This window comes from Dasypus novemcinctus, chromosome 1 (genome assembly GCF_030445035.2).
Source record: "Dasypus novemcinctus isolate mDasNov1 chromosome 1, mDasNov1.1.hap2, whole genome shotgun sequence".
Taxonomy (NCBI): Eukaryota; Metazoa; Chordata; class Mammalia; order Cingulata; family Dasypodidae; genus Dasypus; species Dasypus novemcinctus.
In genome coordinates, this window is record NC_080673.1 from 207,238,211 (window position 1) to 207,252,459 (window position 14,249).

At 63.6% G+C, this 14,249-nt stretch overlaps 1 protein-coding gene across 2 annotated transcripts in view; it reads left to right on the forward strand.

Moving 5' to 3' along the window:
• ZFYVE28 (zinc finger FYVE-type containing 28) overlaps nucleotides 1–14,249 on the forward strand; it is a 124,587-nt gene that overhangs the window by 58,229 nt on the left and 52,109 nt on the right. For both annotated transcript variants that reach the window (XR_011649702.1, XM_058301470.2), the window contains exons 4-6: nucleotides 1,469–1,671; nucleotides 2,928–3,017; nucleotides 6,164–6,253. Coding sequence is in view for 1 of the 2 variants with exons in the window: in XM_058301470.2 (XP_058157453.1) it covers nucleotides 1,469–1,671; nucleotides 2,928–3,017; nucleotides 6,164–6,253 (383 nt within the window). In the remaining variant the exon portion in view is untranslated. The remainder of the gene's footprint in view (nucleotides 1–1,468; nucleotides 1,672–2,927; nucleotides 3,018–6,163; nucleotides 6,254–14,249) is intronic.

The following is a 14,249-nucleotide window of genomic DNA, read 5'->3' on the forward strand; positions in this document are numbered from 1 at the left end:
TGTCTCTTCTCCTATCTTTTCAAGCTCAAATGTTCTGCCTTATGAATTCACTTATTCATTCTTCTAACATTTCAAATCTGCTGTTGTATGTCCTAATTTATTTTTTATCTCATCCATTGTGTCTTTCATTCCTAAAAACTCTGCTACTTTTTTGGCAGGCTTTCAAATTGTTCTTTATTCTCACACAGTGTCACCTCAGTATCCTTGATCTCTTTAGTTATCTTTTCCTTCATTCCTTAGGCTGATGAAGGAGGTTTGTGTGAACACCTTTTGCTGGTTGTCTTAAATCTGAGTCTCCTCTGTACCTTGGCTTGCTCCTTTGAGCAGCCCTTACCTTCCTGGTTCTTAGTGGGGTTGTCATCTTTTGTTGACTTCTCCGCATTTGCTTATGTTGGTGATTTTGCTCTGCTGACCAATTTCTCTCTCTTGCCTAGTGGTTTTATTTCACAGCTCTTCCTGCCGTTTCCTAGTCTGCAGGTCCCTAAAACAGCTCCCTTGGTGCCTTCTACACCTTCTCCCCTGTTGAGCAAGAGAGCTACGCCCTGCCTGAGCTCCCCCACCACCGTCTTAGAGCCCCCCTTCTTCTCTTCTGCCCTAAACCTGGCGACGCAGCACGCGTTGCAGGTGGGATGGGGACAGCTGTGAGCTTTGACGCCCCCAGCAGGCACCGTGGGGATGGGGAGCAGCTCTGCCCCTCCCCCACCAGGAACCGCGTCGATAAGCTCCCCGGGTGCTGAGCCTGCGACAGCCAGCTTTGACACATGGGGCACATTCATTCTGGAAATAGCCCGTGTCGTCCCAGGAAACTGCCTCCCAGGGCCAAAGGCTACCCTGGGTGGGTTTGTGGGTGCAGAGGGCCCCCCACCTGCTCAGGAGCCGAGGCTGCCCTGAGCTGGAGCTCACGGGTGGTTCCAGCAGAGCCCTCTGGGTGTCTGGACAGGGAGTCACAAGTGACCTGGGGGCCCCCTGCACGGAGCCCCCAGACCCCAGGGCCTTGCTCTGGCACCTCCCACCCAGCTCGCCTTGTGGGTGCACGCGGGAGCCACGTGGGGCCCAGCAGTGCAGACACTTGTTTTTGCCACAGTGATTGCTTTGAATTCAAGAGAAACTTCTAGGGAATTTCAGAGAACACAAGTGTGTCCAGCAGGGAGCCGGGCCTGGAGACACCTGGCCGGCACAGAAGACTCCTACGTGGGGTGGGGGCTCCCGAGAAGGTCCCAGGGCCGGCGACCACACCGGCAGGGTGACCAGGACGCGGCCTGGTGTGGGCTGACCGTGTTAGAGCCCCCACCGTGTCCGCGCGGGGCCCAGGGCGCGGGGGTCCCAGGAGGGCGCTGGGGCCACAGGAGGGCACGGGGGGCACAGGGGAGAGCGGGGGTCCTGGGAGGGCGCTGGGGGCACGGCGGGCACAGGAGGGCACGGGGGCTCTGGGAGGCCCCAGCCCCATGCTGACCCGCGCCCGCCGCAGTGCCTGGCAGCCGGCTCCATCATCATGAACCGCGAGCTGGAGAGCATGGCCATGCGGCCTCTGGCCAAGCAGCTGACCCGCAGCCTGGAGGACGTGCGCAGCGCCCTCCGTGACCAGGCGCTGCGGGACCTGAACGCCTACGCCGAGAAGCTGCGGGAGGCGCTGCGGCACTTCGACGAGCTCTTCGCCGAGTTCGAGCTCAGGTGACCGCGTGCCGGGCCGGGGTGGGGTGGCATGGGGCCGGGGCCCAGGCCTTGGGGACTGGGTGGCCCCCACGTCTGCTTTCTGAGTCTGGGCAGGGGTGCGGGGCGGGGCCAGCTCTGCGGGGCTCCTTGGAGCCCGTGGCCCAGGCGGGAGCCGCCCACGAGCCTGTGCCGGGCGGGCCCTCAGGGCGGGGGAGCCTGGGGGGCTCGAGTGGGGCCGGGGCTAGGGGGCCTCTCCGGGGAGGCAGAGGAGACCCCCAGGTCCACCCCCGCCGCCGCTGCCCCTGCCCGCCCCCTACGACCTCCCACCCCTGCCCCTGCCCTGCCTACGGCTCTTACCTGTGCACCGCAGCGGGCGGGGCCGGCCCCACCTGCAGACCCCCCGGGGGGGGGTTCCCTGTGGGCGTGGGGCCCTGGGCGGGTCTGGGGACAGCGTGGACCAGGCAGAGCAGCCTGTGGGCCAGCCCCGTCACACACACATGCACCCTGACACATATGGGCCAACACAAACACGACACACACACTGACACACCCTGACATTTACAACACACGTGAGGCACACACAACACACACCATGTCCTGACACAGAACACGCACCCTGACACGCAGGACGCACACATGACACACACCGGCGCCCGAGCTCCGCTGGGCCACCCTCTGCGGCTGCCCCGCACTGGTCCTCTGCCCAGCGCCGCCTGAGCCTGCACGCTCGCGTCCTGCGCGCGGGGCCTCGGGCAGGGTCCTTGCACGACGTGGAGCGCACAGGCCCCCAGCTGGCCAGGGCCTGCCCCCTGGTACCCCCAGGCCAGCCCCACGCCCGGGCCGGCCCAGGGAGCGGGTCCGACGGGTGGCCTGCGCTCTTCTTTCTACTTTTCTTCCTGAGCTTTCTAAAGGGAGTTTCCTCTAGAAAACTTTAGGGTTTTCTTCTAAGAAAAAATTAGAGTTATTAACTTGGAGGAAAAACGTTCTCCCCTGGGTAGCGGCGGGGCAGGCACCCTGCTCCCTTGAGTCCAGCTCGGTGACCGGCCGGGAGTGTCCGCTGGGTGCCCTGTCCGGGGGTGGCCGCTGGTGCCTGCCCAGCAGAGCCACCGGACGAGGGCCCTCGGGCACCCCCAGCCTCGCCGTCGCGGCGGGGTCACGGTGGGGGCGCCCCGGGCCGGAGGAGCCACGCGTCAGCTCCTGCTGGGACGGGCAGCGCGGCGGCCCCGGGCTGCGCAGGTCCCTGGGGCGGCTGCTGACGCCCGCGCTGCCCGCAGCTACGTGTCGGCCATGGTGCCCGTCAAGTCCCCGCGCGAGTACTATGTGCAGCAGGAGGTCGTCGTGCTCTTCTGCGAGACCGTGGAGAGGTGAGGGGCTGGCGCAGGCAGCGGGGGGCAGAGGCCTGGCGTGCCCACCTGCCCGGGACCCCCAGGGCAGAGCTGCCAGCGAAGGAGGCGCGTTGGGACCAGGCCGAGGCGGCTCAACCCCGCGGGGTGGGGAGCCCTGGGGGGGAGCCCCGGGGAGGGGGGATCCCTGGGGAGGGGGCCCCCAGGGAGAAAGGGGGAGCCCTAGGGAGCAGGCTCAGCCTGCCCTGGCCCAGCCCCACTGGAGGGTACGCTTTCACCTCCTCACCGCCATGCCTGCTTGCCATCTCACCCCCTCACCCTGACCCCTCTGCCCCTCCCCTCATCCCCTCTCCTCCTCTCCCCCTTACCCCTCTTTCATCTCCCTCTCATCCACTCACCTTCTCCCTTCACCCCCCACCCCCTCACAACCTCCCCCCTCCCCCCTCAGCCCCTCTCCCCTCCCCCCTCCCCTTCCCCTCACCCCTCATCCCCTCACTCTCCTCACCCCATCTCCCTTCCCCCTTCCCTCCTCTCTCCTCACCCCTCTCCCCTCACCCCTCATCCCCTCACTCTCCTCACCCCATCTCCCTTCCCCCTTCCCTCCTCTCTCCTCACCCCTCTCCCCTCTCCCACTCCCCTCACCCCCTCACCCCTCCCTCCTCTCCCCTCTTCCCTCACCCCTCCTCACCCCATCTCCCCTCCCCCTTCCCTCACCCCTCCTCACCCCATCTCCCCTCCCCCGTCCCCTCTCCCTCTCTCCTCACCCCTTCACCCCTTTCCCCTCAGCCCTCTCCCCCTCATCCCCTCCCCCCTCCCCCCTCCCCTCACCTCTCAGCCCCTCTCCCCTTCCCCCCTCTCCCCCTCTCCCCTCACCTGCTCTCCTCTCCACTTGCACAGGCTGGAATGGGCCTTGCTTGTCCCCACTCCTGCTGAGCTGGGTTTTGGGGTGACTCGTCCATATTGCTGTTGGATCTGGATAGGGAGCTGAGGTCAGGTTTTCTCCTGGGCTGAGAGCTGACCTGGTTCCTCTGACTTGACCAGCGCTGTGGCCTCAGATGAGGTTCAGCACTGATGCGACATTGCGGTTTGTTGTTTAAGAAAGGCGCGTTGTGGCCGGGAATAGGAGGCAGAGAGGACTTGCCCGTGGAAAGGCCCCGTGGGCGGAGCGGGCCCCGGCGTCCTCCTGGGTGGGAGCGCGCGCCTTGGGGAGTGGCTGCAGCCCCCAGGGGGCGTGAAGTGGGCGGGCGGCGTTTTGCTCCTCGCGGGGCTCCTGAGTGGTTCCATTCTGGGAGCTGAGCCCTCGCCTGGGGCTCGTCGTGCTCGCTTGGGTGCTCATCTGCACTCGCCTGGGTGCTCATCACGCTCGCCTGGGTGCTCGTTTAAGCTCGCCTGGGTGCTTGTCGCGCTCACCTGGGTGCTCGTCTACGCTGGCCTGGGGCTCGTCGTGCTCGCCTGGGTGCTTGTCGCGCTCGCCTGGGTCTCATCGCGCTCGCCTGGGTGCTCATTTATGCTCACCTGCGTGCTTGTTTATGCTCGCCTGCGTGCTCATCGCACTCGCCTGGGTGCTTGTTTATGCTCACCTGCGTGCTCATTTATGCTCGCCTGCCTGCTCGTCGCGCTCGCCTGGGTGCTTGTTTACGCTTGCCTGGGTGCTCGTCGCGCTCGCCTGGGTGCTCGTTTATGCTCGCCTGCGTGCTCGTCGCGCTTGCCTGGGTGCTCGTCGCGCTCGCCTGGGTGCTCGTTTATGCTTGCCTGCGTGCCTGTCGCGCTCGCCTGGTGCTCGTCGCGCTTGCCTGCGTGCTCGTCGTGCTCGCCTGGGTGCTTGTTTACGCTCGCCTGTGTGCTCGTCGCGCTTGCCTGCGTGCTCGTCGCGCTTGCCTGGGTGCTCGTCGCGCTCGCCTGGGTGCTCGTTTATGCTCGCCTGCGTGCTCGTCGCGCTCGCCTGCGTACTCGTTTATGCTTGCCTGCGTGCTCGTCGCGCTCGCCTGGGTGCTCGTTTACGCTCGCCTGTGTGCTCGTCGCGCTTGCCTGGGTGCTCGTCGCGCTCGCCTGGGTGCTCGTTTATGCTCGCCTGCATGCCTGTCGCGCTCGCCTGGTGCTCGTCGCGCTTGCCTGGGTGCTCGTCACGCTCGCCTGGGTGCTCGTTTATGCTCGCCTGCGTTCTCGTCGCGCTCGCCTGGGTGCTCGTTTATGCTCGCCTGCGTTCTCGTCGCGCTCGCCTGCGTACTCATTTATGCTTGCCTGCGTGCTCGTCGCGCTCGCCTGGGTACTCGTTTATGCTCGCCTGTGTGCTCGTCGCGCTTGCCTGGGTGCTCGTCGCGCTCGTCTGGGTGCTCGTTTATGCTCGCCTGCGTGCCTGTCGCTCTCGCCTGGTGCTCGTTGCGCTTGCCTGGGTGCTCGTCACGCTCGCCTGGGTGCTCGTTTATGCTCGCCTGCGTTCTCATCACGCTCGCCTGCGTACTTGTTTATGCTTGCCTGCGTGCTCGTCGCGCTCGCCTGGGTGCTCGTTTACGCTCGCCTGGGTGCTCGTTTACACTTGCCTGCATGCTCATCGCACTCGCCTGGGTGCTCGTTTATGCTCGCCTGGGTGCTCATCGCGCTTGCCTGGGTGCTCGTCGTGCTCGCCTGGGTGCTCATCATGCTCGCTTGGGTGCTCGTTTATGCTTGCCTGCATGCTCGTCACGCTTGCCTGGGTGCTCATTTATGCTCCCCTGGGTGCTCGTTTATGCTAGCTTGGGTGCTCATCGCGCTTGCCTGGGTGCTCATCGCGCTCGCCTGGGTGCTCATCATGCTCGCCTGGGTGCTCGTTTATGCTCGCCTGGGTGCTCGTTTACGCTCGCCTGGGTGCTCATGGCGCTCGCCTAGTGCTCGTTGCGCTCGCGGGTCGGGGGCAGCTCTTGTTTTTCCCATGTCCTCCCAGCCCTTCTTGCAAGCGCCCGCTTCATCCACACCCCGCTTTCCCCGGCCCCTCCACCGACAGGTGGGGCCAGGCGGTCTGCTAGGATGGGGAAGGCCAAGCTCACGCCCCTGCCTGGAGCCTTCCAGAGCGGGACGCGGCCGCCCAGCGGCAGCCCTGGGCCGGGGAGGGCGAGGCGGCCTCTGCTGACCGTGGACAGGGCCAGCGCGCTGCCCGCCCGGCCCACTGCCCACCGCGCTCTCTCCCGCAGGGCGCTGGGCCGCGGCTACCTCACCCAGGACATGATCGACGACTACGAGCCCGCCCTCATGTTCACCATCCCGCGGCTGGCCATCGTGTGGTGAGTCCAGGCCCCTCGGGCCCAGGGAGGGCCCCGAAGCCAGGCCAGGCCGGCCCTCAGCGGGCAGGGGCCCAGGCGGGTTCTCCCCTCCACGGGGTGAGGGGTCCTGGGGGTGGGGTAGTCCGAGGAGGGGCAGCAGGTAGGCCGTGGGCGCTCGATGGAAGGGCCTGTCGCACCCACGCCAGGGGGTCGTCCAGCAGTCACCTGTGGGCAGAGCGCGGGCACGGGGTCCTCGCCCGCAGGGGCCCACGAGGGACGTGGCGGTCTGCGAAGTGTCCTGGCACTGGGGGCCCCCCTCCAGTTGGAGATGGGGTGCAGAGGTGGGGGTGCAGTGGGTCTGGTTCCAGGGCTGCAGAAGTTGAGAGCTGCCCTCAAGGCCGAGCCCTGGCCTGGCCCTGTGCTGTGTGCAGGAGGGGGAGAGGCCGCAGGCAGGGGTGCGGGGGAGGGGCCTGCAGGGGTTTGGGGGTGGGGCCTGCTCCGGCCAGCCAGGCAGGGTTGCGTAAGGAGGGGCCTGCTCCAGCCAGCCGGCAAGGGTACGGGGAAGGGGCCCTGCTATGGACACTTGAAGAAGCAGGATCTTGGCAGCTGGCCCCTTTCGGCGGTGACCCAGGCCACCTCCAGGCGCAGTGTCCGGCCCTGCGACGCCCCTGCGGCTTCTCTGGGTGGTGGGGGGGTGGCATGTGCGTCCTGCGGGCGTCCCTTCAGCCAGCAGCCCCTCTGTCTCGGGCGCCCGCTCACCGCCACGGCCCTTACCTCCCCTCTCGCCTCAGCAAGGTGTTGTCTCCTCAAAGCGGGCTGGCGGGGCCCCAGGCCCTCCTCGGACATCAGGGCCTGAGACCATCCCTTTGCCCGCAGAGCGGGGAGGTGGTGGGTGGTGTCCCCCCAGGCCCGGCCGAGGGGGGCTCGGGGTCCATCCGTGTGTGAAGAGCTGCGCCTGCACTGCCGCCTCCCCCCATGGACTGTGGGTTGAAGTGTGACCCTAAAAGCCCTGGCTCTGGTCCTGACCCCCGTCCCTGTGGTGGGACCTTAGGTGGAAATAGGGTCTTGGAAGGTGTGCCCGAGTTAAGAGGGAGTCGATGGGCGCAAAGCCAGTGTGACCAATGTCCTGATATGAAAAAGAGACACAGAGCTAGAGAGGAGAAGGCCACGTGAAGGTGGGACACACTGGAGAAGGCCACGTGAAGACGGGGACACGCTGGAGAAGGCCACATGAAGACGGGGATACACTGGAGAAGGCCACGTGAAGACAGGGACATGGTGGAGAAGGCCACGTGAAGACGGGGCACGGTGGTGAAGGCCACATGAAGACAGGGACATGCTGGAGAAGGCCACGTGAAGACAGGGACAAACTGGAGAAGGCCACGTGAAGGTGGGACACGCTGGAGAAGGCCATGTGAAGGTGGGACATGCTGGAGAAGGCCACGTGAAGGTGGGACATGCTGGAGAAGGCCACGTGAAGGCAGGGATATAGTGGAGAGGGCCACGTGAAGATGGGGACACGCTGGAGAGAAGGCAATGTGGAGGTGGGGACAGGCTTGAGAAGCGACAGGCACGTGAAGATGGGGACATGCTGGAGAAGGCCATGTGAAGACAGGGACAAACTGGAGAAGGCCACATGAAGATGGGGACCCACAGGAGAGAAGGCAATTTGGAGGTGGGGACAGACTGGAGAAGGCCACATGAAGATGGGGAGTCATGGGAGAGAAGGCCATGTGAAGATGCGGGCCCACTGGAGGAGGCCATGTGGAGGTGGGACAGATTGGAGTGATGTGACCACAAGCCCAGGAATGCCTGGGACCCCCCAAAGCTGGACGAGGAAAGGAAGGCGCCTCCCTGAGCCTGCAGAGGGCACGGCCCTGCCCACACCTGAGCCCAGGATGTGAGGGACTGAAGTTGGGGTGCTCAAGCCCCCAGTTTTGAGCCCTTTGTTACTGGCTGCAGGAAACTCATACAGAGGGGAACTTCATGATTGCCTCTCTAAGGCCAAACCACGTCTGAAGAAACCAATGGCGCGTTTGGGCGTCGCGTCCCCTCAGTTCTGGGCCCGGTGCGGCCGTCAGGAATCACGCGGCGTCCGGCACCCCCGAGCCCCTGCTCTGCTACCCGCTGGGCTCCCAGCCCCGGCTCCTCCGGCCCCTCCCGAGGCGCCGGCGTCCTGCTGTGCCGTGTCCCGGTGGCAGCGTGGTGACCCCCCCCCCCCCAGAGCAGCTGCAGGGTGTCGGGAGGTCTCGGCCTCGTGGGGCATGACGGCCGGGCAGCGTCCCGGAATCGGGGGACGTAAACGGGCCGATGTCCTCGTGGCACCCCCAAGGCTTGTCCCGTGACCACCGCGCTGCGTTTACAGACCTCCTGCCTCGAGCCTGTGGCGCGTGACTCAGAACAAGGCCAGCTCTCTGCAGGTGGAGGTGACTGCCAGGCGCCGCGGCCGGCAGCTCTTTGCCGGCCTTCTCTGTCGCCGTGGGCTCCCGGGAAGCCAGCCCCACCCGCCCCCCCCTTCACCCGCCGCCTCCCACGGGCTCTGGCTCTCACTGAGCTCGTCCCCACAGCCTCGCTGCTCCCAGGCCACCCTTGGGTCCCCGAGCCTGGCCCGCTGCCCAGACCCTTGGCTGACTATCCCAGAGGAAATGAACAACTGCAGGGTGCAGGGACCTGGACAAAGGGGTTTCCTTCAGGACTTTGTCCTAAAGGATTGAAGAAGCTAAACAAAACCCCAGGTCCAGCGATGCCTCCTTGGGTTCAACCAACTTGCCCCACCCACAGCCCTGGACACTCCTGCCAGGCAGCCCCTTCTCGCCACCTGGGCCCCAGCCCTGCACGCCTGCCCCTCCTCGCCCCTGTCCGCACTTGCTCCCAGGGCCAGCTCGCCAGGGCCCTGCCTCTGAGCACTGGCCACGGCCACGGCCACGTGGGGCAGCTCCTGCTGACCCCTCTCCCCACACTTGGCTCTGCGGCTCATCTCATGCGCAGAGAGAGATGCATCAGGGGGTCGGCCTGTCCAGGATGAGCTCCCCCTGCCCCTCCTCCCCCCCGCCGCTCCTCCCTCTCCAGGCTACTCTGAAGGTGTGATTAGCTAAGGCCACGTGATGAGGCCAAGTCAGGGTGGGCCTTGGTCCAGTGTGACTGGAGGCCTGATAAACAGGGGACGGGGGTGGGGAGGGGGGTGGGGAGGAAGTGGGGGAGGGGAGGGGGACAGGGAGGAGGCAGCAGCAGTGGACGGCCGTTGGGATGGGGCAGAGGTGGACATATGGGTCGCCGGCCAGCCACCACCAGATGCTTTGGGCTTTGATGAATGCGTGGTCCCGGTTGGTTTTGGACCTTGTCCCCTGCTGCGCGGCGGTGAGTTCCTGCCGTTGAAGTGGGCTGCTCTGCGGTGCTTTCCTATAGCAGCCCCGGAAAAGGCTCCTGGACGTGGGTGCTGCTGTAGCAAACACCTGAAAGTGCAGAGGTGACTTCGGAATTGGGTCATGGGGAGATCCTGGAAGGGCTGTGAGGGCACTTGATAGAAGAGGCCAAGACTGTCAAGAGCTACGGACATTAAAGGTGAGGGCACAAGTACACCAAAAAAAACCAGAGACACAAATAAATAACAATAAAAAGGAGAAGAAAACGAAACAAAGGTAAAACAAAAAACCTAAAGAAGAAGAAAACAAAAAAGAAACAAAAAAAAATTATAAAATACGGAGGACTTGGAAGCGAGGAGAGCTCAGAGAAAGTTCCTGTCGTCTCAGGGAACATGTACGTCATGATGAATAGACTAGTGCTAGAAACACGGAGCTGGAAGGCGCTTCCAGTGAGGCTCTAGGAGATGACGAATGCGTCACTGACCCTGGGGAAAGGCGAGCCTTGTTGTAAAGTGGCAGGGAACTTGGCGTCACTGAGTTCTGATGTTGGATGGGAGGCAGAATTTTCAATGAACTTGGTGATCTAGCTGAGATTCCAAAGTTTCCAAAGCCTAGCTGCTCCTTGCTGCCTCTGGTAAAATGAGGGAGGAGACGGGTAAGCTGAGGACTGAACTGTGATGCACAAAGGAGCCAGCACTTGATCTGGAAGCTTCTCGGCCTCTCTAATAGTGTGCTTTGAGACTCGGGCCAGAAGCAGTCCTGATAGCACACTCCCAGATTCCTGGGAGGTGAGTCCCCAGATAATGGGGCTCTCTGTGAAGGCGTGGCTCTAGAGTCACTTGCTGAGAGATTAGACAGGACTCGGGATCCAGTCATGTCTCATGAAGTCAGAAGAGAAATACAATTTCAGGAAGTGGATGTGGCTTAAGCAGGTGGGCACCTGCCTACCACGTGGGAGGTCCCAGGTTTGGTTCCCGGTGTCTCCTAAAGAAAACAAGAAAGACAGCGAGCTGACATGATGGGCTGGCACAATGTTACCAGTTACGGCCACGCCAACCTGAGTCAGGTGGGCCTGAGCCCGGCGCGCCTGGAGCGCTTCCAAGCAGAGGAAATCTGGGCCAAAGAGCGGGCGCGAGGAAGGGACAGAGGCAGGTGGCTGCGCGACGTGGCACCCCAGGATGCCACAGACTCAGAGAAATCCGTCCTGCCGGCACCCTGGTGTTGGACTTGAGGCCTCAAAAACTACAAGATGGTGGACTCCTGACGCCGAAGCCGCCTGGTGTGTGCTGCTTGTTACAGCAGCCCTGGCAGACCGAGACACCCAGCTCAGCTCCCGCCGTGGGGGCAGGACATGCCCCGCTATCCTCCTCGGTGCCAGCGCACACTCACGGGGCGTGCACTTGTGTGGAATCGTGGCGAGTGGATCTCACGGGTGCACGACTGTGTTTGAGGTGATTCTCGCTGAAGCAGTATTTGTAATCACGAAACCCTGGCAGGCGGAGGGCGTGGAATCCAAAAGTAAGGCTCGATTAAGGGGACATCTCCGTGGGGGCTCTTGCCTCCTGGGTGCAGGTTTCTGTTTGGGGTGATGGAAGAGTTTGGGCAGTGGATAGTGGTCGTCGAAACTCGTGGAATTGCTGCCACTGAATTGTACACTTTAAAGCGGTTAAATGGCAGGTTTGATGGCCACCGCCTCACAAAACAAGCAGATGACGTGTCGGCCACTAGTGGCATGTTGGAGACGGGTCCCTCATGCCATGGAAAAATGTTCCTGAAATATTAAATGCAAAATATTGTTGCAAAATTGTATGCCTCAAAAAAGTAATAAATAAAATGAATTTTTTTAAAAACTTGCATGCCTGCACACCACACAGCTTCTTACCATTTGAGCGTAAACAGACACCAAAGCAGGAAGCGCTGCCACCGAGGGAAACCTGACCACTGACCTGGTAGGCACCCCCGGTCATCGCTGTGCGCCCCATGCCTCCGACGGGTTGAGGCGCCCGGGGCCCAGCCCCTGCCGGCCGGGCCCTGCTTTGGGGGCTGCCTGGCCCCTCGCCGGCCTCGCAGTCTTGGGCCCGCGCAGCCTGGGACGGGTGGCAGGACGCTGCACTTCGCCGGCCTGTCGGTCAGCGCTCCCTCGACAGCTTCCTCCGGGCCACGGAGTGGCCCCCAGGCCTCCTGCTCCCACCATCCTTCCAGAACGGCGCCTGTGGACAGTGTGGGCCCAGCCCCTGCCCACGGAGCCACCCCATGCCTGCCTGTTGTGCCGCGGCCTGTGCCAATGGGCACTGGGACACGGGGAGCCCGGGCAGCCACGCGCCTCCCCTCTGCCCTGGGTGCTCGCCCTCCGCACGTCCTGGGGCTGCTGAGCGGGAGGGCCCGGCTGCGGGGCTGCAGGACGCGGAGGGACGCCGCTGCCCCCGCTAAGCCGGGGAGTCCTCCCACCCCGCTGCCGCACTCCCCTCTGCTGGCCCTCCCCCCTGCGGCTCAGGACGCAGCCCCTCGCACCCAGGACCCCTGCACCGCCCAGCGTGTCCCCGGACCCTGGGGCCACGTCCCAGCCCAGCTGGCCTCCAGGACCCCGTGGCCTCTGAATCTTCCTGCACGTGAAACCCCTTCTAAGGAAAAACAGCCCGTCACCCCGTTCTGCCATCAGCGATTCTCACCGAATTGGAAAGAACTGCCGAGGGCGCCACGTGGGCCGACGAATCCTGAGCCCCGATGCCTGCGGTGAGCCCGGTCACCTCTGCAGAGAGCCGTTTCCGCCAGCGCAGGCGAGCCCACAGCCCCGACTGCCCCACAGTGAGGACGCGGCGCACAGGGGCTGTGCTCGCAGGCAGGCAGCCCTGACACCCAGGAGAGCTGAGGCACCTGGAGATGGCACTCCAGGGACGGTGCTCCAGGGACAGCGCTCCCAGAATAAGTCCTCTAGGGATGGTGCTCCAAGGATGTGCTCCAGGGACAGTGCTCCAAGGACAGATCTCTAGGGACGGTTCTCTAGGAACAGTTCTCCAAGGATAAGTCCTCCAGGGACAGTGCTCCAAGGATGTGCTCCAGGGATGGTGCTCCAGGGACAGGTCCTCTAAGGACGGTGCTCCAGGGATAGTTCTCCAAGGATAAGTCCTCTTGGGATGATGCTCCAGGGACAGTGCTCCAAGGATGTGCTCCTGGGATAGTGCTCCAAAGACGGTGCTCCAGCGACAGTGCTCCAGGGACAGGTCCTCTAGGGACAGTGCTCCAGGGACATTTCTCCAAGGGTAAGTCCTCTAAAGATAGTGCTCCAGGGACAGTGCTCCAAGGACGTGCTCCAAGGACAGGTCCTCTAGGGATAGTGCTCCAGGGACGGTGCTCCAGGGATGGTGCTCCAAGGATGGTGCTCCAAGGAGGTGCTCCAGGGACAGTTTTCCAAGGAAGGTCCTCTAGGGACGGTGCCCCAAGGATCTGTGTCTCAGGGACGACCCTGCAGGAATGGCTCCTTCAGGGCTGGGGTACTCCAGGGCTGGTACTTGAGGGACGGGGGCTCCGGGGAGGGGCCCCAGGGCTGATGACCACAGCACGTGAGTGCTGGGCAGGGGCGTGGCAGTGTGCGGGGACACGGAGGTGGCGCTGCCCGCCGGCTCAAGGCCACGTGGGGTGGCGTCGAGTGGGGTCAGCCTCGAGCAGACGCTGAGCTGGACGCCGGGGTGGGGCAGTGAGGAAAGGCAGCCCCAGCCTCACAGGCCCTTGTCCGGGGGAGGAGCCGCCCCCAGCAAGGCGGGGCTCCGGCCACGGTGGGTCTCGGGAGCCGGCGTCCACCCTGCTCGGGAGGCAGTGTGGGCCGCTGCGTGACCTAGCTGCTGACCGAGCCTGGGCCCGACGGCCTGGAGGGGACGGTACTCCGGGCGGGGGTGGGGACCGCCAGGCACAGAGCGCACGGCCCGTGGTGGGGACCCCCCAGATTCAGGGGAGGGGCTGGGCTGGGCACAGCCAGGCAGGCCGGGGAGCGGGGGTGGCTGTGGTCACTGTGGGTGGGAGAGGCTCGGGCACACCTGGACCTCAGGTGGGGCAGGCAGGTCCAGTGAGGCCAGCCCGGAGGGCTCCGTGGGCAAAGTGCTGCCCCTCTGTGCCCCCAGCCCCGCAGGGCCCAGCAGGGCGGGTAGCCCTCCCTGGGAGTCAGGCAGCCCCGGGGCCCTGGCAGCCTCGAGGGAGAGGCCACCTTCTGTCCCTGAGCAGGTGGTCACTCCTCACCTCCATCCTGGAGCAGACTGGGTCTGCTGTGGCCAGAAGCCCTTCCAGGTCTCTTCCTGATAAACCCCTCTAGGAAAAAAAAAGTGGTAATAATAACATATACAGACAACTCTTCACATCACCCTTGCAATCACATAAATGGGCCCCAAGATTTGTTAGCAGAATCTATCTAGGAAAAGTTGGAAACAAAGTTTCTCTTTCCCAAGGAGGTTCTACTAACAAATCTTGGAGCCCATTTATGTGATTGCAATGGTGATGTGAAGAGTTGTCTATATATGTTATCACTTTCTATTAGAGAAGTTGTAGGTTTACAGAAAAATCATGCAAATCATAGAGTTCCCTTATGTCCCCCCCCCCAGCTTTCCCTCTCATTAGCACTTTGCATCCAGCGTGATACCTTTGTAACAATGTGGCGATGAAACAGT